The following is a 26,162-nucleotide window of genomic DNA, read 5'->3' on the forward strand; positions in this document are numbered from 1 at the left end:
AGTCCTTAGAGCAGATTCTTGCACCTTAGCATATAACTTGACGTAAATAAGGGTCAAATAAAAACCTCAGTAGAAGGAATCTATTCCTTCTCTAGCTCCAACTAGAGCTAAGAAATCATGCTAGCAGCCTCTGCAGAAATGGGTGAGAAGGGTCTGAGTTAGAGTCTTAGCAACATTCCTACATGTGATGGGGAAGAGGCCATGGAAGCTCTAGTTTCCTTCCAGCAGTGGATGTCCCAAAGGCTATTGGGCTCCAGGGAGGGAAAAAAGGACTCAGAATTACAAAGAAAAAATTTAGTAATAATTATCCTCTATAGTCTCCATCTCTGAAGCAGGCCAATTGAGAGGCTCAAGAGAGGAGGAAAGTTTACCTCAAACTGGTAAGGGGTTTATTATTTTTACCTTAAGATGAAGTTGTTTTTATTAGCTCAGACGTAAAAAGGCAACTCAACACAAAGGCATGAGTTTGAGCTCTCTCAAAAAGAGCTGGTGGGTTCCTAAGGTGATTCAAAACCTGTGATCTCAGATACTCTGCTCTCCCCACCATTACACACTTGGATGTAGCCTGATAGGGAACCCAGAGGATAATCTCTAACAGGTTTAAGTGCAGCAGAATCTTAATTTGAAATAATCTAGGTCCAAATGTACCTCTTCCCACCCCCACCTCTCTTACACAAGAGGTTATCAGTTATCAGAATCAGTGACTGACAAGGCCCACACCCGCAGGGCTGCTCCCAGCAACTGTCAGTTACTTGCAGTAATTTAAATATTTTGTGGTACTAATTGACCTATCAGTCTGGACAATTACGGGCAATGAAAAAATGACAACAGACTCTAAACAAAGTGACACAAAGTGCAGAGCTTCAGTAGAGGGGGGAATGTAAAAGTGAAGGTTGCAAACGTCTTCACTCATTCCAGTGGGATTCGGGGACCTCAATACATTCAAGAGGTCACTTTGCTTGTAAACCAGGTATCGACAAACCATGATGAGATATTTAAAAGGTGAGCAAAAAAATTTTTTTTAATTCATCACCTGCTTCAGCTCTGTATACTCCACAAAAATAATGAAATACAATTCAAGCCCTAACTGTCTGGATAATCCCCTTGATCTGTATGTGCCTTGGATAGACGCTGTTCAATTTCCCTGCTTTTATAAGAAAAGAATCTAATCCTTATCTACATAATTGGGGTCACAGCCTCAGGAGCTGAAATCCAAAACTACAGTAGTAGGAAAAAGAAAAGGCAATAGAACCTTTCTTCTCTTGACACAGTTAAGTGTCCTCTGGGTAAAAGGTCACTATTTCCAGATAAAAAGCAAATATACATTTAACGTGATCTCCTCCCCATTCAGAGATCTTTCAGATAAGCGTAGCCAACGCCTCCTTACTGAGGGGTCTATATACACATTATCTGGGACTCTACAGTGCCTCAGCCTCTGTAGTAGCTGGGATTACAGGCGTGCGCCACCACACCTGGCTAATTTTTGTTATTTTAGTAGAGACTGGGTTTCACCATATTGGCCAGGCTGGTCTCGAACTCCTGACCTTAGGTGATCAATCAGCAGCAAGGGAACTAGTGATCCACTTCCATGCCACAGCACACAGTAAAAATGTGACACTGAACAGGACAACCCTTCTTGTAAAATCATTCCTTTCTTAGAATAAGAACACAGAGTATCCCAAGAGGAAAGTCCTGGGACAGAGGATTGAGAAAGAAAGCAAAGGCTTTGCGAGAAGCGCACAGGAAAGGCAGGGGGGAAATCCCATGCAGACTGACACCGGGGGCAGCGGGAGCCTGTTTCGGAAGGAGAGAAGAGACCCAGATCACTGAAGTAGCTTCACAAAAAGGAACCCTTCAGAACGAAGACCTTTTAAAAAATTCAGTCTTGTGGTTTTTTTTTTTTTTTTTTTTTTTTTTTTTTTTTGAGATGGAGTTTTGTTCTTGTTGTCCAGGCTGGAGTGCAGTGGCATGATCTCCTGTCACTGCAACCTCTGCCTCCTGGGTTCAAGCGATTCTCCTGCCTCAGCCTCCCTAGTAGCTGGGATTACAGGTGTGCGCCACCATATTCGGCTAATTTTTGTATTTTTAGTAGAGACGAGGTTTCACCATGTTGGCCAGGCTGGTCTCAAACTCCTAACCTTAGGTGTTCTGCCCGCCTCAACCTCCCACAGTGCTGGGATTACAGGTGTGAGCCACAGTGCCTGGCCAAAAGTTTAGTCTTGAGTTGTCTATTTCAGCTGCCAGGAGGTGGTAGGAAGTAATGTCATTCTTTAATTTCCTTCTTATGTGGCAGTAAATCAAAGCAAAACGTTTTCAGGTTCTTTACAACCAGCAGCACAGCTGGCAGGGTACACCAGGAAGCAGGGCTCTGGAGACCACATAGCAAGGACTTGTACTGGGTGTTTGAACTTGGAGGAAGAAAAATAAAACACCTGCATACCTAGTAATGCTACAGCTAGAAAACTCTCACTTCGGTAATAACAATTTAAAACATGCTCTGTCTTCATTGACAAACGCTTGCCTCTAGTTTTGCAACTAAGGAAAATACTGTAGAAACAAACAGAAGTTTAAATGTCTCATCAGCTGCACTGGCAGGCACTGGCAGGCACTGGCCAGTGGCGGGGGCACACTGAAAAGGCAGCCAGTCAGCTCCGGAACAGCAGCCAGCCTCACAATCCCCTTTCCTCTCATGGGAAGCAAAATTAGACAACTTGGAAACTTCCCCAGAATTCCCACAACTCCACATCTAGAATGCCTTATGCTCCAGCCAGATACCATCTCTTTTGGAATAATTCCACTAAAATTAGAAGACATTATGAATTAGGTGAACAAGGCCAGGTCTCCAGACAAAAAACATTTTTCCCCCTTTCTGGCAAAATTCTTTATAAAGCAAACGTTGGCCTATTCATTAAACACATGAATGTGTGGAGCTTAGTCATTACATACAATTTCTTCAGGATATAAATGTAATTGCTTTGAAAGCCACATGCACAAAAACATTAAGGTCAATGTCCCAAGGTCAGATTATGCAGTTAGTGTTTGAGTATATCAATAAGCATTTTAATCTGTGATCAATCTTTGTTAACAAGGGAAATATCCACACAGTTAAGTGCCCTCTTACATTCTCAGGATCTTCAGAAATCTGGCTCTTTTGCTATCAGTAAAAAAATAAAAAAAATTAAACAACAACAAAAAAGAGATTCCAATAAAGCTTCAATATGTGTTAGGGTTTCAAGATAACTTTATTTGATTAATTTCAAGTAAGTTTATCAGACAGACTATACAACCCAGTGCTGATGTAAATTATTTTAACTGGACCCTCCTGAAGACACCATGGGCTATATTTCACATGAATTAGATGATGACATGAAATTTCTAATGAGACTTTGGGGTGTTTTTAAATGGATGAGAACAACACAAAAATTGACTAAAGGAATGTGGCTGTATATGAAATGAGTGAAGAAGATATCTATTAAATTGTTAATGAACCATTAAATTCTGGGCCCCATAAAACTAGAACCCAGAAAATGCCCCCCTTGCTCTTTGTTAACTGTAAAGATACATTTATTTTCAAAGAAATCAGAGTTGCTGTTTGGAAGGGCCCCTCAAATTTAAGCATGGTGTGGGCAGCCAGCAGACTCTAAAATTGTAGCAAAACTGCATATTTGGGAAATGCACAGTTAAGTGCAATTTTTACTAAAATATTGTAGATTAAAGAACTACAAATCTGGAAAATTTGAAAAACTGAATGATTTACATTTGTCATATATCTAGCAATGGCTTGAAACCATCAAAACCATTTAATTCTGGTGTCTAATTTAAAAACTAATATGAATAAATTGTTAAAAAGGGATGAGAAACCTGACACTAAAGGAAAATCCATGAATTCTACAAATGCCATGAAAGTAAAAGAAGTCGAAATATAAAGTGTTCTTAGTTTTTGCTCTGCTAATTACTTTTTTAAAAAAATCAACAATTACAACATATTCCTTTTATAGGGTTATAAAAGGATTTATCCTGCTCAACTGGAAAGCAAAGCTGAGATAAAGCAAAAAACTTTGTTGTGGACTTTTTTTTTTTTTTTTTGAGACAAAGTCTCGACCCATCCCCCAAGCTGGAGCGCAGTGGCATGATCTCGGCTCACTGCAACCTCCACCTCCCGGGTTCAAGCAATTCTCCTGCCTCAGCCTCCCAAGTAGCTGGGATTACAGGCACCCGCCACCATGCCCGGCTAATTTTGTGTTTTTAGTAGAGACGGGGTCTCACCACGTTAGCCAGGCTGGTTTCGAACTCCTGACCTCGGGTGATCCACCTACCTCGGCCTCCCAAAGTGCTGGGATTACAGGCGTGAACCACCGCACCCAGCCTGTTATGGACTACTATGACAAAATTTAAAATGCCTTTTCTAATCATCAGACGAACACCAGTAAGTCTCACTTAGGACTGCTTTAAATTGAGGACACACTGCCAGATTTATGACTTGATGAGATCCAATTCATGGTTTTGCATTTTGAAGCATGAGAAAGAAGTAGTGCAAGTTCCACTCTGCTAGGAAGTGGGCCACACAATCACAGGCTCAAGGACTGGCACCGTCACCACAAAGCCACCCCCAGAACCCAACGTGGCCAGGAGGCCAGGGCTTCCCCCGCCACTTCCTCAGCTGGCTGTTCTGGCCGCTCATTTCAATTGGTGCATTATTCCGCCCGTGTTCTGAATACTGATACCCATAAAAGCTGTGAGAGAGCTGGAGGGGTTTTACCTCAAGATCACCTTTGGTAATTGATTCTTCTTCAACCCGGAACTGAAGGTCCTCAACCTTCCTGTGGAATAAAACCCAAACAAAACACTTAAGAAACTAAGTAACACACAGCCTTTAAAAAAACAAAACAAAACAAAACAAAACAAAAAACACGTTGGGCATGGTAGGCCACTCCTATAATCCCAGCAATTTGGGAGGTGGAGGCAGGAGGATCGCTTGAGGCCAAGAGTTTGAGACCAGCTGGGGCAACATAGTGAGACCCAGTCCTTATACTTAAAAAAAAAAAAAAAAAAATCTATAATCACTACCCTGGTGAATTCAAGCAGACAGCCACAAGAAATGCCTTAGAGACATAGCAAGTTTAAAAATGCATCTTTGCACTTCGGGAGGGCAAGGTGGGAGAATGGCTTAAGGCCAGGAGTTTAAGAGTGGCCTGAGCAACATGACGAGACCTCATCTCCACCAAAAAATTAAGAAATTAGCCAGGTGTGGCAGCGTGCACCCGTGATGTCAACTACTTGGGAAGCTGAGGTGGGAGGATCGCTTGAGCCCAGGTAGTCAAGGCTGCAGTGAGTTACGATCGTATGACTGCATTCCAGGCTGGACAACTGAGTGAGACCTTGTCTCAAAAAGAAAAAACAAAATAAGCCACCTGTAATCCTAGCATTTTGAGAAGCTAAGGTGGACAGACTGCTTGAGCTCAGTTTGAGACCAGCCTGGGCAATATGGCAAAACCCCATCTCTACAAAAATTAGCCAGGCATGGTGGCATGTGCCTGTGTCCTAGCTACCTGGGAAGCTGGGTTAGGAGGATCACTTGAGCCAGGGATGTCACAGCTGCAGTGAGCCGCGATCACACCAGTGCACTCCAGCCTGAGTGACAGAGTGAGACCCTGTCTCAAAAGATAATAAATAATGTTTTTTTTTTTTTTGAGACGGAGTCTTGCTCTGTCACCCAGACTGGAGTGCAGTGGCGCAATCTCGGCTCACTGCAACCTCTGCCACCCGGGTTCAAGCAATTCTCCTGCCTCAGCCTCCCAAGTAGCTGGGATTACAGGCGCCCGCCAACAGGCCTGGCTAATTTTTGTACTTTTAGTAGAGACGGGGTTTCACCATGTTGGTCACGTTGGTCTCGAACTTCTGACCTCAAGTGATCCACCCACCTCGGCCTCCCAAAGTGCTGGGATTACAGGCGTGAGTCACTGTGCCCGATCAGGCCATGTCTAAATGATTCCAAACTTATTGAAAAAAGTCAAATCAAAGCAGACGCTCTTCACACAGTACGGCAGAGTTCACTTTCTGCTGGACACATAGTCATTCCTTTGGTTCTAAGGGTTGATACCAACATGATTATTAATAGGAAATTTTCTTCTGAGGTCATTGAAAATGAAAAGGCCACTGGGAGCGGTGGCTCACGCCTGTAATCCCAACACTTTGGGAGGCTGAGGCAGATGGATCTCCTGAGCTCAGGAGTTCGAGACCAGCCTAGGCAACATGGTGAAACTCCATCTCTACTAAAATACAAAAAATTAGCCAGGCGTGGTGGCGCATGCCTGTGGTCCCAGCTACTTGGGAGGCTGAGGCAGGAGAATCGCTTGAACCTGGGAGGCAGGGGTTGTAGTGAGCTGAGATTGCACCACTGCACTGCAGCCTGGGCAACAGAGCTAGACTCTGTCTCAAAAACAAAAAAAGCGGGGGAAAGGCCACACTTGCACCAGGAAACAGTCTGGGGTCACCTTTTCTCCTCTTCAAGCTGGTTGAGAAGCTCCACCTTCTCCCTGTCAGCAGCTTCCACCATTGTTCGCAGCTGGTCCATTTTGGCTTCCAATTCCAGGACATGCTGGGGAAGGCAAGAATGTCGGTAAATGGACTATTTCTGACCCAGATACAGACCCAGTGATACTTCTCCAAAGAGCTGTGGGTCACCATGGTGGGTGGGCGTTACTCTAAAACCTTATGTTAAAATGCTTTCTCTATTTTAATAGGTTATTCTCAACAGCTTTCCTGGAAGATCGATGATGAAAAACTACACCATTAAAGCGAAAAAGAACAATGTTACAACACCTCTCATCTTTTTTGAAGCTGAAACACATATTAAGAGTAATCCACAAACAGCAGCTATAATCATTGGTAAGGCCCTAGTAACCAAGCTGGCCTAACACAGATAGGCCAAAAGACCCGGACACAAAGACCAAACACTAAGGTCGAATCAAGAAGAAAACTTCATCTCTGTGATCATGGAAACTGGCACCCCAGATTGTAGCTTTCAAACAAGCACAGCAAAGAAATGTACACCCATTTCCAGTGCTCTCAAGTCTAGCTCCTCGGTGCCAAGCACCGGGCATGCTTCTCGGCTCCTCAGTGGCTTTAGAAACCATCACCATCTCCGCAACAAGGTCCAGACTTCACCTGGTCATGTCCGTCCCGGGCCAGAGCTAGCTCCTGCTCTATCTCCCCCACGTGGCTCGTGGCCTTGGCCACCTCCGCCCTCTCCAGATCCCGTTCCGCCAGCAGCTGCTCAATGTGCTGCTGCTTCTCCTTCAGGGCCTCCTGGAGGGCAGTGGTACCGGAGATCTTCCTGGCGTAACGGGAGGAGGTTTCAGTCAACTGTAAAGGAAAGTTAGAGAAATGAAGGGCGATGATGCTGTCAGAAAAGCAAGGGAGGCACGATGCATGCATGGCGGGCATCTGCTCGGCAAAGCAAGGGCACTGCTCCAGCTGGCAGGCTGGCCAGGATTAGGAAAGGCTTCCTCAAAAACACAAGACAGTGTGTGCCTTCTGTCTATAAATCTCACAAAGAATACATCAACGTAAAGAGATCAGCCAGGTGCGGTGGCTCATGCCTGTAATCCTAGCACTTCAGGAGGCCAAGGCGGGTGGATCACTTGAGGCCAGGAGTTTGAGACCTGGCCAAGATGATGAGACCCCATCTCTACTAAAAATACAAAAATTACCTGGAGTGCAGTGGTGCAATCTCAGCTGACTGCAACCTCCACCTCCTGGATTCAAGTGATTCTCCTGCTTCAGCCTCCCAAGTAGCTGGGATCACAGGCGCGCACCACTACCGCCCAGCTAATTTTTATATTTTTAGTAGAGACGGGGTTTTGCCATGTTCGCCAGGCTGTTCTTGAACTCTAAAGTGCTAAGGTTACAGGTGTGAGCCACCGCGCCAAAGCCATCTGCTCAGCCACTGCTGGCTCCAGATCAAGTCAGCCTTGACTTCATCTTCTGCAGTCAGAGCTGCTGCAGCTGTCACCTGAAAGCTCTTCTCTTCATCGGTTTCCCTAGGCCCTTGCTGCAAGATGCACAGGATGCAGACTTACAGCGAGGATCTTTCCTCAATTAATAACTTGGCAACTTGAGAACTACAAAAGAATCAAACTTTTGTTCTTGAAATTACTTAAACATACCAGGAAGAAACTCCTGTTGTCTTTTTTAACCATTTGACCTTGACCTTCCAATTTCATTATATAGCTAAATTATACCTTCTCTTGCTAATATTTCTTCCTGAATACATTAAATGTGTGGTTCCCAAACCATGTGCAGAGATGCCCCAGGGTGCTGAGCAAACTCACCAGTGCACTGTAGGATGTTTTAAAATTTCAAGAGAAACACAGCGACATCTGCTGGACTCTGTGCAAACTACTAGTTTGAGGCAATTCAGTCTCATCATTAGATTGTCCTACAGTCCTTTCAATAACATCATATACTTTCAAAGCTGGGTTTTGGCTATTCCCATGACGAAAATGAAAGTATGATGCAAAAATCAACATGCACAGGAAATGAGGTTGGTGATGAGAAATCAGATTCCAAGGCTTGACTAGATGTGTAGAGCCCAACAGCAGCGCACACAGTAACATGAAGTCATTCTGGTTATTAAAGAATGAATTGGCCAGGTGTGGTGGCTCACGCCTCATGCCTGTAATCCCAGCACTTTGGGAAGCAGAGGCGGGAAGATCACCTGAGGTCAGGTGTTCGAGACTGGCCTGGCCAACATGGTGAAACCTCGTCTCTACTAAAAATACAAAAATTAGCCGGGCATGGTGGCGTGTGCCTATAATCCCAGCTACTTGGGAGACTGAGGCAGGAAAATCGCTTGAACCCGGGAGACAGAGGTTGCAGTGCGCTGAGATCGCACCACTGCACTCTAACCTGGGCAACAGCAAGACTCCATTTCAAAAAAATAAAAAATAAAAATAAAAACAAATAAATAATGAATTAAATTTTTTTCAATTTTTGTTTTTCTAAAACAGAAATACATTTCTGAGCAAAATAACTGAAATGACACTTTCAATTTCTCTATCTTTGTCATACTATTTTATGGTGATTTTTGGCTTAGAAACCATAAAGACACAAAAATAAGCTCTCTCACAGGTACAGAAACTCACGTCTCTTTTGTCAATTTTCACTGAATGAGGTGAGCTAAGAGGTACAAGAACTGGTCCAAAAAGTAAGAGGAGAGATTGGTGGGAGCAGTGAGAGCTTGCTATTCCCCAAAGAAATGGACACAATTAAAAGGTAATAAAAATTACTCAAGAAAGAATTCCTAATCCAGGATAGACCCTCCCATGGAATTGTTCCTAGAATAGCAAAGGAGGCAAGCTGTCCCTATCAGAGTTTCTGACCCACATTAAACAAAGCTCTGTCTGAACACAGGGGTTTGGGGCTCTTCTCCATTTCATTGTTCTTGTCATGCTTTTCTCATAAAAGCAATTTTTCTGTTGAAGATGCAGGCTTTCTCTTTATGCACGAATGGAAATGCTCTGAGCAGTACTTATTCTACCTGAACATAGAGGAAGAAAGCCTAGATGGCTGGCAGAGGAGCACAGCCCCACGTGAAGATTTCAGCACCTGTCCCTTCTCTGCCCGACAACAATGGAAGAGCAGGCACCGTGAGATCCTGGGCTAACCACCTCCTCCCCGCAGCACAACACAACATCCTAGCTCCTGGTCTGCGGTTCCCCACCACCCAGCGGAGACCTGAACTCAGTCCGAGGAGAGTCTGATGCCGCCATTTCTAACTTAAACAGTATTTGCCCCACTTCTAGGTAATAAACTTATGGGCAGGGCTTTGACCCTAATAAAATAACACCTTAATAAACAGAATGAGGTGTTGCCTATTTTAATGCTAGTGATTCTATTTTTACTGCTCTAAACAGGAAAAAGAGGGAGCAAGGGAAAGGGACCAGGAGAAGAAGAGGAAAGAAGAGAGTAATCAAAACAGGCTTTCCTAGTATCCTCTTCCAGCTCCAAAAGTTCCCTTTAGTGTCCTCTGGCTCAAGTCAGGGACACTTCACACACTAACTACTTCCAGTAGGTTAGGTTGTATTAACATTAAAATCCTATCAACACACCTTTTCTCAAAACACTTCACTTCCTAAAATTATTTGAAGTCAAAGAGAAGGACAGGTTGGGAGCGGTGGCTCACGCCTGTAAATCCCAACACTTTGGAAGTCCAGGGCAAGAGGATCACTTGAGCCTAAGAATTCGAGACCAGCCTGGGCAACACAGTGGGTCCCTCTCTCTACAAAAAAAAAAAAAAAAATTTTTTTTAATTAACCAGGCGTGGTGGTGTGCACCAGTAGTCCCAATTACTGGGAAGGCTGAGGCAGCAGGACTGCTTGAGCCTGGGACATTCAGGCTGGGTGACAGAGTGAGACCCTGACTCAAAAGAAAAAATAAAAAAAAGAGAGAGAGGGAGAGACAGATCTATGGACTTGAAGAAAAGGATCTCTCCAATGTTCCTATCATTTTGTCCTAAAATAATTTCATAGAAAATAATTTGACCCCTGTGTTAGACTAAGCAGTAGTTATACAGATTCACCAAGAACACATGCATTTTTAAGCTTTTAAGAATCTGAAAGGGACTATTAAAAGCACTTTCTGATTTCAAAAAATACATTCTTGCTGGAGTTACATTTTTCAAAACTTACTTGCAAAGACTTTCACAGCAAAAGCTGCGAGCAACATTCAGCACAAGGACAAGCAAAGCAGCAAAGCAGGGGCACTGACCACGGGCCTTAGTCATGCCTGGGAGGCAGGTAGTGAGAAAGGGGGCTTACTAGTCCTGTCCGACTGGGCCTGCTGCTCACAGAGGAGGCCACTGAGCTCATGGAGCTGAGGGAAGAGGCAGAAGGGCTGCGCTTCAGGCTGGCGGACGTGGTCGCCATCACTCGCCTCACTGCGTTGGCCTTGGCTTTGGCTGGTGTAGTGGAAGGGAAGCCAATCTTGGTAACTTTGTGGACAGGAGCAAACAAGCCATATTTGGGTTGACACTGAAAATACCTTTAGAGAACAATAAGAACAATAACAAAAAACAACTTAATCACAAGAAATAATAACTATAACCAAAAGGCTCTCCCAACTCCTAACTTAAGGTTGGATTCCTGGAAATTCTACCGCTAAGCTGGGGTTACACACCAGCACGTAGCAGTCACATGTATGTAGGCCAACTAACAACCTCAGTGATGGTTTAGAACACACACTGGTGACAATATGATACACAGAGTCGGGATTGCTCACCTGTTGCTGAGATTCTGCATAAAGGAAATAAATATTTTCACAACCTGATAAATGTACAGCAGAGGAGTTTAGCAATAGAACAAGCCCATTTAATAAAACCGTGCCAAACAAAGGGAAAGGAAATCAAACAGGCACCTAACTTTGGCAGATCCATTAAAGTAAACATGAAGAGTTGGACGTGGTGGCTCACGCCTGTAATCCCAGCACTGTGGGAGGCCGAGGCGGCGGATCACTTGAGCCCAGGAGTTCAAGACCAGCCAGGGCAATATGGACAGACCCCGTCTCTACAAAAAATACAAAAACTAGCCAGGCATGGTGGTGCAGGAGGCTCTCTTGAGCCCAAGAGGTCAAGGCTGAAGTAACCCGAGATTGCGCCACTGTAGTCCAGCCTGGGTGACGGGGTGGACTCTGTCTCAAAACAAATAAAAAACTCAAGTGATGGGCGCACCAAAATCTCAGATATCACTACTAAAGAAGTTATTCATATAACCAAACACCATCTGTTCCCCAAAAACCTATTGAAATAAGTAAAATGTATATTTTTTTTTTTTTTGAGACAGAGTCTCACTCTGTTGCCCAGGCTGGAGTGCAGCAGCGCAATCTCAGCTCACCACAACCTCCGCCTCCCAGGTTCAAGCGATTCTCCTGCCTCAGCCTCCCGAGTAGCTGGGACTACAGGCACACGCCACCCTGCCTGGCTGATTTTTGTATTTTTAGTAGAGACAGGGTTTCAATATGTTGGCCAGGATGGTCTCGAACTCCTGATCTTGTGATCTGCCCACCTTGGCCTCCCAAAATGCTGGGATTACAGGCGTGAGCCACCATGCCCCACCCAAAAAATATATACTTTTTTTAATTAAAAAAAAAATCTACCCAAACTTAACTGTAGAGAAATATAAATACAAAATGGCTAACATACAGGAAAAATCTAGTTAAAAAAAAGAGGCCAGGTGCCATGGCTCACGCCTGTAATCCCAGCACTTTGGGAGGCCAAGGTGGGCGGATCATGAGGTCAGGAGATCGAGACCATCCTGTCCAACATGGTGAAACCCAGTCTCTACTAAAAATACAAAAATTATCTGGGCGTGGTGGTGTGTGTCTGTAATCCCAGCTACTTGGGAGGCTGAAGCAGGAGAATCGCTTGAACCTGAGAGTCAGAGGTTGCGGTGAGCCAAGATTGCACCACTGCACTTCAGCCTGGCGACAGAGCAAGACTCCATCTCAAAAAAAAAAAAAAAAAAAGTTCATTGAAAATTTTTAATGTCTGTTTCAATAAAAATATGATTAAAAAAAGATAAAGTACTCTGCAAGTATAGCATTGAGAAGGCCCAGAAAAAACAAAACGGCATTGGAGAAAAAAAAAAAGTAAACATGGAGAAATATTAACTAGTAATATCTATTTTCAGACTGACATGGGCAATGCCATGACTCTAAAGGATTACAGTGTTTTAATATGAAGAAAAGATGGCTTCATAATCATTGCAGTTCCAAGAGAGCTTTATCTCTATGAGTCATAATTACTGTATCTGGTAGATAAAGCCCTTTTCTCTATAATTAATTTGCTTATAACCAATTTGTCTATGTTTTATACGTAAAATGTTAACTACCACATTTTAATAATCAAGTGATGCATTAATGTACTGTATACTACTAATAATGCATCATAGACAACACCTGTGCCTTCAAAACATTTTGAAAAGAAAAGTGGGAAATTCCTTCTGCATCTGTGTGCATTACTGTACTCCCATCCTGTGTCTGGGAGGCAAGAACGGGGTTATCCAGGCTGGATGTGGTGGCTCACACCTGTAATACCAGCACTTTGGGAGACCAAGACAGGCGGATCACTTGTGCCCAGGAGTTTGAGACCAGCCTGGGCAACACCCCGTCTCTACTAAAAATACAAAAATTAGCCAGGCATTGTGGCGTGCGCCTGTAATCTCAGCTACTTGGGAGGCTGAGGCAGGAGAATTGCTTGAACCCAGAAGGGGGAGGTTGCATGCACTGAGCCGAGATGGCGCCACTGCACTCCAGCCTGGCCAACAGACAGAGGCCCTGTCTCAAGAAAAAAAAAAAGAATGGGGTTACCCTTACGATGGAAGAGGTCCGCTTGCCAGTCTGTTCTCCTGCCGCAGGATGGAATTCTCATCAAATATGAAGACACATTTTGCAGTTCTTTTCCCTAACAAAGGTGGCTACCTTCTGCCCAGCACCCCCTCCCCAGACGCCCAGGTACTCTTTCAGAAGTCAACTCCTATCAAAAGGGAGAGAAGCCAGACAGATAACATAGTATTTCCTTTCTATTTTGAAAAATAAACAGAATGCTTGTTCAGAATCTACTCAGACATACTACATGTATTACTAAGGAGACAGTCAAAAAGAACAGCCCCAATTCTAGTGTGGGGGAAAAAAATTAGCAGATGGGTCTTAGGAAATAAAACTGCCGCTCTTCCAAACACACCTTTCCATGTTATGATACATGCTTGGTGAGACTTGCCTGAGCATCGTCACGTACAAGAGTGACACAAGATGTTGCACAACGCCAAACAAACCTTGTTCCAGCAACAGCGCCATCATTCTTCCCAAGTGGCTCATCTAACTCCACGCCACACCACTCCCCCTTGGCAAAGTCGGTCTCCCCAAGAAACCGGACTACACCAGCCTTAGTGCCACCAACCTGGAAGAAGAGAAGGTTAAAATAAAGAGATGAACATCACTCTATAGCTTAATCGTTTGTGGTCCCTACTAGCAACTAGGTACTGCATTCCATCATTTCCACCAGCAACTTCTTTGCTTTAGCTTCTCTTTGACTCTTAAGAGTTCTCTTGAAGGAAGTCTGGCAAAGAAACTTACCTGGCTGACTTATATTACCAGAGTGATTTGATGCCTAATATGTTGCAATAATGAGACAGCCAATCTAATATGCAGTCATTAAGGCTGTTCACCAAGTTCATTATTGCTTTTCTTAGAAAATACTTTTTTTTTTTTTTTTTTTTTTTTGAGACAGGGTCTCACTCTGTCGTCCAGGCTAGAGTACAGTGGCACCATCATGGCTCACTGCAACCTTGACCTCCCGGGCTAGGGGATCTTCCCACCTCAACCTCCTGGGTAGCTGAAACTACAGGTGCACACCACCAAACAGGCTATTTTTTTTTGTATTTTTTGTGGAGACAGGGTTTTGCCATGTTGCCCAGGCTGGTCTCTCCTGGGCTCAAGTGATCTGCCCACCTCAGCTTCCCAAAGTGTTGGGATTACAGGCGTGAGCCACCACTCTTGGACCTTACTTTATTTTTCTAACAGAAATGCTCCTGCTTCGCCTTTCGGCCGGAACCGCTATCTTCCAGTAATTCGCCAAAATGACGAACACAAAGGGAAAGAGGAGAGGCACCCGATATATGTTCTCTAGGCCTTTTAGAAAACATGGAGTTGCTCCTTTGGCCACATATATGCAAATCTGTAAGAAAGGTGATATTGCAGCCATAAAAAATTATGAGTTCATGTCCTTTGTAGGGACATGGATGAAATTGGGAATCATCATTCTCAGTAAACTATCGCAAGGACAAAAAACCAAACACCGCATGTTCTCACTCATAGGTGGGAATTGAACAATGAGAACACATGGACACAGTAAGGGGAACATCACACGCTGGGGACTGTTGTGGGGTGGGGGGAGAGGGGAGGGATAGCATTAGGAGATATACCTAATGCTAAATGACGAGTTAATGGGTGCAGCACACCAGCATGGCACATGTATACATATGTAACTGACCTGCACATTGTGCACATGTACCCTAAAACTTAAAGTATAATAATAATAAAATAAAAATAAAAAAAAAGAAAAGTGATATTGTAGACATCAAAGGAATAGGTACTGTTCAAAAAGGAATGCCCCACAAGTGTTACCATGGCAAAAGTGGAAGAGTCAACAATGTTACCCAGCATGCTGTTGGCACTGTTGTAAACAAACAAGTTAAGGGCAAGATTCTTGCCAAGAGAAATAATGTGCGTATTGAGCACATTAAGCACTCTAAGAGCCAAGTTAGCTTCCTGAAACGCGTGAAGGAAAATGATCAGAAAAAGAAAGAAGCCAAAGAGCAAGGGACCTGGGTTCAACTAAAGCACCAGCCTGCTCCACCCAGAGAAGCACACTTTGTGAGAACCAATGGGAAGGAGCCTGAGCTGCTGGAACCTATTCCCTATGAATTCATGGCATAATAGATGTTAAAAAATAAAATAAAATAAAGGACCTCTGGGCTATTTAAAAAAAAAAAAAAAAAAGAAATGCTCCTGCTTCAAAACAAACTTGTGGCTGGGCACAGTGGTTCATGCCTGTAATCTCAGCACTTTGGAAGGCCCAGGCAGGAGAACTGCTCGAGCCCAGGAGTTCGAGACCAGGCTGGACAACATAAGGAAGACCCCGTCTGTACAAATAATAAAAAAAATTAGCCAGGCATAGCGGTGTGCACCTGTGGTCCCACTACTCAGGAAGCTGAGGTGGGAAGATTGCTTGAGCCCAAGGGTTTGAGGCTGCAGTGAGCCGCAGTTGTACCACTGCACTCCAGCCTGGGTGACAGAGTGAGACTCCACCTCAAAAAAATAAAAAAGTAAATAGGCCAGGCACGATGGCTCACGCCTCCCAGCACTTTGGGAGGCCAAGGTGGGTGGATCACCTGAGGCTGGGAGTTTGAGAGCAGCCTGGCCAACATGGTAAAAACCCGTCTCTACTAAAAATACAAAAATCAGCTGGGTGTGGTGGCTCACACCTGTAGTCCCAGCTACTTGGGAGGCTGAGGCACAAGAATAACTTGCACCCGGGAAGCGGAGGTTGCAATGATCCAAGATCACACCACTGCACTCCAGCCTAGGCGACAGGGAGAGACTCTGTCTCAACAACAACAACAAAAAAAAGTACTTCAAAAAATAATTGGCCCAGTGTGGAAGTTCACACCTATAATCCCAGCACTTTGGGAGGCTGAGGTGGAAGGATCGCTGGAGTCCCCAAGGCTGCAGTGAGCCATGATCACACCACTGCACTACAGCCTGGGCAATAGAACAAGAAACCGTTTCAAAAAATAATAATTGACTCTTGCTATTTTCCACAGTGAGGCTCTCTGTTTCTTCACAACTATTAAAATTATCCTTCCTAGGCTGGGTGCGGTGGCTCAGGTCTGTAATTCCAACACTTTGGGAGGCCAAGGCAGGCGGATCACTTGAGGCCAGGAGTTCGAGACCAGCTTGGCCAACATGGTGAAACTCCATCTCTACTAAAGATACAAAAATTAGCTGGATGCAGTGGCACATGCCTATAATCCCAGCTACTCAAGTGGCTGAGGCACAAGAGTTGCTTGAACCAAGGAGGCAGAGGTTGCAGTGAGCCAAGACTGTGCCAATGTACTCCAGCCTGGGTGACAGAGTGAGACCTTGTCTCAAAAAAAAAAAAAAAAAAAAGAGTACTAGTTCTAGACTTGACACATTTGACCTTTTAGTACTCGTTAGTACTAACACACAAATCGTCACCTATATAAAATTGGTCTTACTGCAGTTGAGTCAAAAGAAAATAAAGTCGGCCTCAATTTTCTCCTTCCTCCCACACCACACCATTCAGAGCAGCAGTCCAGCCAGCATCATGTGAGCAGGACACAGCACATTAGTTAAAGATGATGCAACCTCTTCAGACAATGTGTTAAATTCTTTGGGGGTGAGTCGAAGTTACTGTCATGACAATTGCTTTTCCAAGAGGCATCTAATAGGCTATAGTCAACAATTCTCCAAGCAAACTACAAGCTTCATTCAGATCAGCTTTGTAAAAAGTAATCACAAATAACAAATTAGCAACTATTTCTCTAAATGCAGGTAATATACATGTATCCTGAAAAAAAAATTATGTCACAAAATTTGTCTGAAATGAATGATTACTAGTTCCTAGAACAAAAAGTTTTCTTATATTCTGTCTCCCACCAAACATGGAACTCTTCACTCATTTAACAGAAAATGTATTTTTCTTTTCCCTGTAAAAAATCAGTAGTTATTCTATGGAGACAGAAAGTCAGGTGAAGTCCTAAAATCATCAAATGTTTTTCTACTTAATCATTCTACAACCAAAAAACGTGTTTACGCATTTCAACGGGACTTTACAAAGTTAGGTTTTATTTCTCATGTGTTCCAGACAATGCAGAAAAGTCTAGTACATGCACGTACAGGAAACAGAAGCATTAAATAATGCATTGACAATAAGCAGAAGGCACTATTATCAAATCATATCTAAGAAATCTATGTTCTAAGACAAATATCTAAGTTATTAAAGAAAAACATTTTCAATATTGAAACAAAAAACAAGGCCAGGTGCAGTGGCTCATGCATGTAATCCCACCATTTTGGGAGGCCAAGGCAGGAGGATCATCTGAGGCCAGGAGTTTGAGACTGGCCTGGGCAACACAGTGAGACTCCATCTCTACAAAAATTTAAAAATTAGCCAGGCATGGTGGCATGTGCCTGTGATCCCAGCTACTGAGGCTGCAAGTGAGCTATGATCATGACACTGCACTCCAGCCTGGACAAGACAGTGAGACCCTGTCTCAAAAACAAACAAAAAAACTAAAAGATAGATTCCCATGGCAAACACAAACAAGCCCAAGTCGTTCTCTTTACTCTCAGAATGTTAGCATGTAACTCCCAATACTGTGGTAAAAGTCACTAATGAAGACAGAATTAATTTAAACTAGAAACGCAAAAAAAACCCTAGATACTATTTTTATGCTTTAGCAAACCTCAGATTTTTAAGTTCTCATTTATTTATTCAATATATATTTCTTGAGTGTTTGGATCCTTGAAAAACAAGGATAAACAGAATACAGCGTTGGCCATTGAGGGAGACAGACAAGAAGATTCAGACAAGAAATTCCTGTAAAAAGTGTTAAGTGCATCAAGAGATTTCTACAAAATGCTGTGGGAACAGAAACAAATACCCTTCCTGTACGCTCCTGTAAAAAATAAAAACACTGATAAATTCCTGTTGGGTTAATGACTGGGTCTACAAACAGGAAACAGAAACAATCCTCTCTGGACTCTCTCATCTCTTCATTATCCAGTTCTCAGCAAGCCATTGAATCTCACAGTGCCTGAGTGCATAAAGCTATAAAATGTCTCAAGAACAGTAATGAGGGGTTGTTTCACAGGAATTTTGTGAGCAGTCTTGTAAGGTGGCTTCTTATCTGCCATATTCCAAGATAAACAGCTTATTTTAAAAAGTAAACATGGAGGCCAGGTGGGGTGACTCATGTCTGCAATCCTAGCTCTTTGGGAGGCCGAGGCAGGCAGATCACTTGAGGTCAGGAGTTTGAGACAGGCCTGAAATTCTGTCTCTACTAAAAATACAAAAATTAGTCGGGCATGGTGGCAAGCACCTGTAATCCCAGCTACTCGGGAGGTTGAGGCGGGAAAATCACTTCAACCCCAGAGGTGGAGGTTGCAGTGACCCAAGATCACACCACTGCACTTCAGTAAAAAAAAATAAAATAAAATAAACATGGTTAGCTGGTATTTGCCAAATACAAATGTAAGCCTCACTTAAAACTTAATTGCCTGTGACATGAAAGAGCCAAAGCATGGTACTTTTTTTTTTTTGAGACGGAGTTTCGCTCTGTCGTCCAGGCTGGAGTGCAGTGGCATGATCTCAGCTCACTACAACCTCTGCCTCCTGGGTTCCAGAGATTTTCCTGCCTCAGCCTCCCAAGCAGCTGGGATTACAGGCATGTGCCACCACGCCTGGCTAATATTTTTGTATTTTTAGTAGAGACAGGGTTTCACCATGTTGGCCAGGCTAGTCTCAAACTCCTGACCTCAACTGATTCCACCCACCTTGACCTCCCAAAATGCTAGGATTACAGACGTGAGCCACCACGTCTGGCCACTTTTGATTACCTCAAGTAATATAATTACCTCCAGTGAAGGGCCAGTTCACCTTCCAGCAACTGTCCTACAGAGAAGGGGGGTAAAATCTTCACTGGTCCTAAGTCGACCTCTGCTTGCCCTACTTTACTCTCTCCTTCATGGGTATAAAGTGACGACTGTATTCAAAACCCTCTGATTCTCTCCACACTATTTAATGAGCTCCTACTATGTGCCAGGCCCTGTCCTAAGTGTTGTGGGTGTGACAGTGAATGAGACAGAAAGTTTCCGTGCTTTCATGGAGGTTAAATTCTGGTCAGGGAGAAATGGACAATAAGCAAGTAAAAAAATGAAAGATAATTTCAACTGGTGAAGAGTGCTATAAAAAAAATAAAACAGGGTAGTGTGACACTGCCATAGAAGGTGTCTTTAGTTGGGGTGGCCAAGGAAGGGATGCCTGAGGAGGTAACATTTGAGCCATGACTTAAGTGACCACGAGGCACCGGGCACAAAACATCTCAAGCAGAAGAAACAACAAATTCTAAAGTGGGAATGAGTCTGGGTGTTTAGAAACAGCAAAGGGGGCCAGGCATGGTGGCTCACACCTGTAACTCCAGCACTTTGGGAGGCCAAGGCAGACAGATCATTTGAGGACAGGAATTCGAGACCAGCCTGGGCAACATGGCGAAACCCTGTCTCTACTAAAAATACAAAAATTAGCCAGCTGTGGTGGCTCACGCCTGTAGTCCCAGCTACTCAGGAGGCTGGGGCGTGACAATTGCTTGAGCCCTGTAGGCAGAGGGTGCAATGAGCCGAAATGGTGCCGCTGCACTTCAGCCTGGGCAACAGAGCAAAACCCATCTCAAAAAAAAAAAAAAAGAAGAAGAAAGAAAAGAAACAGCAAAGGGGCCAGTGTAGCTGAAGCAGAGTGAGAAAGGAGGGTGAGAAGGACAAGAGGTCGGGAGGGTGGGCAGGGTCCAGAGAACAAGGGGCACTGCAAGTCCAAGGAAGGAGTTTTGATTTGTATTTTAATGCCATGAGGAGCCCCTTTAGATCACAATGTGTTGGTCTTCGTTGGTGCCATATCTACAACACCTGGAACAACTTCCGGTGCACAGCAGACGCTCAGGGTATTTTCTGAATGAATTGCAGAGCATTAAACACAGCCTTTATAAAGCCATCATATTTTCTCTAGGCTAAATAAACAGTCCCAGTTACTTTATTCCTTTTATGATATCATTTTGAGTCTCCCAATCTCTAACAGGTGACATTAAATAAATCCCCTTAAAAAGAAATGTGACAAGAGCAGATGACATATAACAGATACCCTCTTATAAGTCTAACTTCCTAGAACTAACAGGTAAACAAAAGATGCGCAATTATGAATAGACGCTTTGGCTAAAAGATGATGTTTTACTTGACTTGCACTTTATGTCTCGGAACTACTTAATCTCTGCTTCTGAAAGGCATCTGAGCTTCCACAGGATCCAGGACCCCAAGAATATCAAGACACAGGAAAGGGTAATGCATGCCTGTAATCCCAGCTACATGGGAGGCTGGGACAAGAGAATAGCCTGAACCTGGGAGGCGGAGGTTGCAGTGAGCCGAGATCATACCACTGCACTCCAGCCTGGGTGACAGAGCAGGACTCTGTCTCAAAAAAAAAAAAATCACCTCTTCTAACCCTGGGGGTTGATAAAATGCAGAATATTTACTCACCAGAAGCAGTCTTTTATATGGCACCCACTTGACCAAAATACTAGCAAAGTTTCCTTTTTAAATCTACAAAAGATCATAAGCTACCAAGTGTCTGAGGCTCAAGATATTTTTGTGATTATGCTTAGAGAATTCACAGGGACAATAAAGTTGTTAAAAGTTAGGAGATGTGATCCAGTAATAAGACAACACTGGCACTCAGTACTCAGGCCTGTGTGGCCAAACCTCCCTCTCCCCAAGTCCCAAAGCAGTGGCATGGGCTCCTCAACACAGAAAAGCTCCAAACTCCCAAGCCCCAAGAGCCTATACAAAGTTCTCAAGTCTAGACAGACACCAAATTTGGCACCTTTGGGGTTAAGATATTGGCTCAGGTTTAGAAAAAGAAACCACTGCCCAATTACTGAGCACCATAGAAAACGCTCCAAACATTGTGAAAATCAAAGCCAACATTGCAGGCAGACTGGGCACTATTAAAAAGAGTTTAGGCAAAGGAACAGCATCACCAAATTGACATTTTAATTGATTTCTCTGTAATTGTGCAAAGAATAGAGGTGAGGAGAGACAAAGCAAGTGGCATGGACGGTGCCATGCAAGTCCAGGTAAAGATGATGATGACCTGACCCGAAGCAGTCAGGGCACAGGGCACAGGACGCAGGCGAGGAGGATGGACAGTGAGACCAGAGGCATGGGATCTGACAGGCAGGTGGACGGTTTCTTGTGTTTCCAAGCCTCAAAAGGAAAACTGGGGAACCCTCTCAAAACTGAAAGCAAGGAGCAGGAAGAGCACTGACAACGATGACCTGCTAAAATGTGACCCCACTGAGTCTGCTGTGTGCAAACAGGAAAAAGCTGCTTAACGCAGCTTCTCTGCAGCAGCATGAGGGGCCATGTATTTCCCTCCTGGACAACCCTAAAAGGTTACACTAGGTGAAGTTTAGAACTGGGAAACTGAAAAATGAAAAAAAAACTTGGCCAGGCGCAGTGGCTCACGCCTGTAATCCCAGAACTTTGGGAGGCCAAGGTGGGAGGATCACTTGAGGTCAGGAGTTCGAGACCATACTGGCCAACATGGTGAAACCCTGTCTCTATGGGAAAAAAAAAAAAATACAGGCTGGGTGTGGTGGCTCACACCTGTAATCCCAATGCTTTGGGAGGCCGAGGCGAGCAGATCACCTGAGGTCAGGAGTTCGAGACCAGCCTGACCAACATGGAAAAACCCCGTCTCTACTAAAAATACAAAATTAGCCAGGCGTGGTGGCACATCCAGATAATCCCAGCTACTCAGGAGGCTGAGACAGGAGAATCACTTGAACCTGGGAGGCGGAGGTTGCAGTGAGATTGCGCCATTGCACTCCAGCCTGGGCAACAAGAGTGAAACCTGGTCTAAAGAAAAAAAAAAAAAATTAGTCGGGTGTGGTGGTGGGTGCCTGTAATCCCAGCTACGCTACTTGGGAAGCTGAGGCAGGAGAATCGCTTGAACTCATGGGCAGAGGATGCAGTGAACTGAGATCATGCCACTGCACTCCAGCTGGGCAAAAGAGCGAGATTCCATCTTGATTTAAAAAAACAAAACTAAACTAAAATCAGAAAAAAAAAATTATTCAAATCTGCAACAAACCTCATGGCAAAGGAATTGAGCTAAGTAAAATCCATTGTGTTAGAAAAGATCTCAAGATTCAGCCAAAAGGGGCTTTTAACTAAATGTGACTATCTGGCATCTTCTCAATTGTGGACCATACAAAACAGCAAATCCTGCCACTAACTACTCCATCAGCAATCTAGACAAAAGGATTTCAGGTAAAGAACAACTTCCCCAGAGCATAAACTCCCACCCAAAAAGAGCCCAAGAATTCCCCAAGTAGACAATGAAGAAACACTCAATGTAAATGCAAGGTCACAACCAGGCTCATAGGTTTGACGTTCTAAGTCACCGATAACAGGATTGAGAAAAATAGAAAAAATCAAATTATTAGGTGCAGCGTATATTGCTCGAAAGATGGGTGCACCAAAATCTCCCAAACACCACTAAAGAACTCACTCACGTAAGCAAACACCACTGGTTCCCCAATAACCTACGGTAATAAAAAAAATTTAATTAAAAAAGTTAATAAGGGCCGGGCATGGTGGCTCATGCCTGTAATCGCAGCACTTTGGGAGGCAGAGGCAGGTGGATTGCCTGAGCTCAGGAGTTCAAGACTAGCTTGGGCAACATGACATAAACCCCATCTCTACTAAAAATACAAAGAATTAGCCAGGTGTGGTGGCGCACGTCTGTAGTCCCAGCCACTCCAGAGGCTGAAGCACGAGAATCGCTTGAACCCGGGAGGCAGAGGTTGCAGTAAGCCAAGATTGCGCCACTGCACTCCAGCCTAGGGGGACAGAGTGAGACTCTGTCTCAAAAAAAAAAAAGTTAATATGGTAAATGAATCTAAAAAAAGAGCTTTAATTAACTTAATAAACAAGGTGAAAAAAGCACCAGTAAGACTAAAAAAAAAAAAAAAATTTACCAGGAAGGACATACTTGTATACTGTTTGTGGAAACAAAAATAAAGGCTTTTTGGGTTGCAATTTGGCAACATCTATTAACAATTTTAAATTATTTATACCCCTTGACTCAAATTTCATTTCTAGGGGAAAAATGGGTGCAATCTAAATGTGTATGATTAAATTAGGTATAGTACATCCAAACAGTATAATATGAAACAGCAGCTTACTGTTTTAAATTAAGACCTGTATTTGCTTCCATACAAATGCCCCAAATCTACAGTCTACAATCTACAAAAGCATATTATGAAAATGGCTTATATATAATAAGACCTCACTATGTGTGTGTTTCACTTCTACATATTATAGACAAACCTCACAAAAATAATGTTCAGCAAATGAAGACAGACACAAAAAAAGCACATACTGGATAAATTATAGTTATTTAAGGTTCAAACACAAGCAAAACAAATCTTGTAAATATTTTTTTTAATTCTCAGGAAGATATTTTTCCCCTTTCACAGTATCAAAGACCTGTATAACAAGTGTTGAGCTCGTGCCTGTAATCCTAGCACTTTGGGAGGCCAAGGAGAGCGGATCACGAGGTCAGGAGTTTGAGAACAGCCTGGCCAATATGGTGAAACCCTGTCTCTATTAAAAATACAAAAATTAGGCTGGGCGTGGTAGCTGACGCCTGTAACCCCAACACTTTGGGAGGCGGAGGCAGGCAGATCACAAGGTCAGGAGATCGAGACCATCCTGGCTAACACAGTGAAACACCATCTCTACTAAAAATACAAAAAAAAAAATAGCGGCCGGGCGCAGTGGTTCAAACCTGTAATCCCAGCACTTTGGGAGGCCGAGGCAGGCAGATCACGAGGTCAAGAGATCGAGACCATCCTGGCTAACATGGTGAAACCCCGTCTCTACTAAAAATACAAAAAAAAAAAAAAAAATTAGCAGCCAGGCGTGGTGGCTCACGCCTGTAATCCCAGCACTTTGGGAGGCCGAGGTGGGTGGATCATGAGGTCAGGGGTTTGAGACTAGCCTGACCAACATGGTGAAACCCTGTCTCTACTAAAAATACAAAAATTAGCTGGGCATGGTGGTGGGCGCCTGTAATCCCAGCTACTCAGGAGGCTGAGGCAGGAGAACTGCTTGAACCCAGGAGGCAGAGGTTACAGTGAGCCAAGATCGCGCCACTGCACTCTAGCCTGGGCAACAGAGCGAGACTCTGTCTCCAAAAATAAAAAAAAAGAGTGTTGAGAACAAGAAAATTCTACTCTAAGATTCTTAGTGTAAGGGCCCTGGGGAGTAGCTCACAGAAAGATACAGCTTGTCAGTTCAAATCTAAAAAGCTGACAAGTCACCTCCTCATATATGGTCATGAGCTAAAAATTCAGCACAGAACATGCAGTCCAAGGCATGGAGACAACCACGTTGAAATACAACAGCTGGGCATCAGTCAAATTGTCCAAGAACCTGACATCACATCCTAGAAATATCAAATATAGTCTAAATGCAGCACTGTAGTCTTGCTTATAGAGGTTAGGAAACAAAGTTGTTAAATATCTCACTGAGGTCCCAAAGGCAAAGCAGGGACTCAGCTTGTCTTCTTAGCACTATGCTACGCTGCCCCTCTTTAAAAAAAAAAAATCACTAAATTCTGAGATTCTAGAATGTAGAGCATGTAGACCTTACACCTTGTGTTTCTGCTTATTAGTCAAACAGTAGCTACTGTACATTTCCTTCCTCTTCCTAAATCTAAACCTTATCATTTGAAAGGCCCTGAAATTCTTTTTTTTTTTTTTCTTTGACACAGAGTCTCACTCTGTTGCCCAGGCTAGAGTGCAGTGGCGCAAACTCAGCTCACTGCAACCTCCCCATCCTGGGTTCAACCAATTCTCCTGCCTCAGCTTCCCAAGTAGCTGGGATTACTTGGGAATCCCAAGCAGGTGTGTGCCACTGAGCTCAGCTAATTTTTGTATTTTTAGTAGAGACGGGGATTCACCATGTTGACCAGGCTGGCCTTGAACTCCTGACCTTAGGTGATATGCCTGCCTCGGCCTCCAAAACTGCTGGTATTATAGGCATTAGCCACTGCACCTGGCCTTGGCCCAGAAATTCTTGAGTAACATCCTCCGATGCCTTGAGTTTTCCAAGCCATTTAAGGTAGCAGAATCTTATACACACCCACATAATTTCACTAAACCAAAAATTAAAAATCAGAAGGGGAAAAAAAATCCAACTTTTATAAACACATCTAAGTTCACTTCTGAGCTTATTTTGTCAATAAAGTTACTTTTTTTTTTGAAACAGGGTCTTGCTGGAGTGCCATGACACTCCAGCAGGAATCATAGTTCCCTGCAGTTTCCATCTCCCAGGCTCAGCCTCCTGAGTAGCTGGGACTACAGGCGTGTGACCCCATGTCCGGCTTATTTTAATTTTGTTTTATATGGAGTCTTGCTTTGTTGCCCAGGCTGGAGTGTAGTGGCGTGATCTTGGCTCACTGCAACCTCCACCTCCTGGGTTTAAGTGATTCTCCTGCCTAAACCTCCGAGTAGCTTGGATTACAGGTGCCTGTCACCACGCCTGGCTAATTTTTGTATTTTTAGTAGAGACAGGGTGTCGCCATGTTGGCCAGGCTGGTCTTGAACTCCTGACCTCAAGTGATCCACCTGCTCAGCCTCCCAAACTACTGGGATTACAGGAATGAGCCACCCCGCCCGGCCAATTATTTTATTTTTTATAGAGACAGGGTCTCACTTTGTTGCCCAGGTTCAAGTGATCCTCCCACC

At 43.8% G+C, this 26,162-nt stretch overlaps 1 protein-coding gene across 8 annotated transcripts in view; it reads right to left on the reverse strand.

Moving 5' to 3' along the window:
- The window catches only part of CLIP1 (CAP-Gly domain containing linker protein 1), a 152,274-nt gene that overhangs the window by 79,539 nt on the left and 46,573 nt on the right, over positions 1 to 26,162 (reverse strand). For 4 of the 8 annotated variants that reach the window (XM_031000647.3, XM_055358250.2, XM_055358248.2 and 1 more), the window contains exons 4-9: positions 13,830 to 13,954; positions 10,821 to 11,043; positions 7,168 to 7,365; positions 6,495 to 6,598; positions 4,760 to 4,820; positions 3,122 to 3,154 (exon numbers count right to left, since the gene is read on the reverse strand). In XM_031000647.3, coding sequence (XP_030856507.1) covers positions 3,122 to 3,154; positions 4,760 to 4,820; positions 6,495 to 6,598; positions 7,168 to 7,365; positions 10,821 to 11,043; positions 13,830 to 13,954 — 744 coding nt within the window. The remainder of the gene's footprint in view (positions 1 to 3,121; positions 3,155 to 4,759; positions 4,821 to 6,494; positions 6,599 to 7,167; positions 7,366 to 10,820; positions 11,044 to 13,829; positions 13,955 to 26,162) is intronic. The other 4 variants (XM_031000649.3, XM_055358249.2, XM_031000648.3 and 1 more) reach the window with 1 other exon arrangement.

The sequence above is a fragment of the Gorilla gorilla genome, chromosome 10 (genome assembly GCF_029281585.2).
Source record: "Gorilla gorilla gorilla isolate KB3781 chromosome 10, NHGRI_mGorGor1-v2.1_pri, whole genome shotgun sequence".
NCBI lineage: Eukaryota > Metazoa > Chordata > Mammalia > Primates > Hominidae > Gorilla > Gorilla gorilla.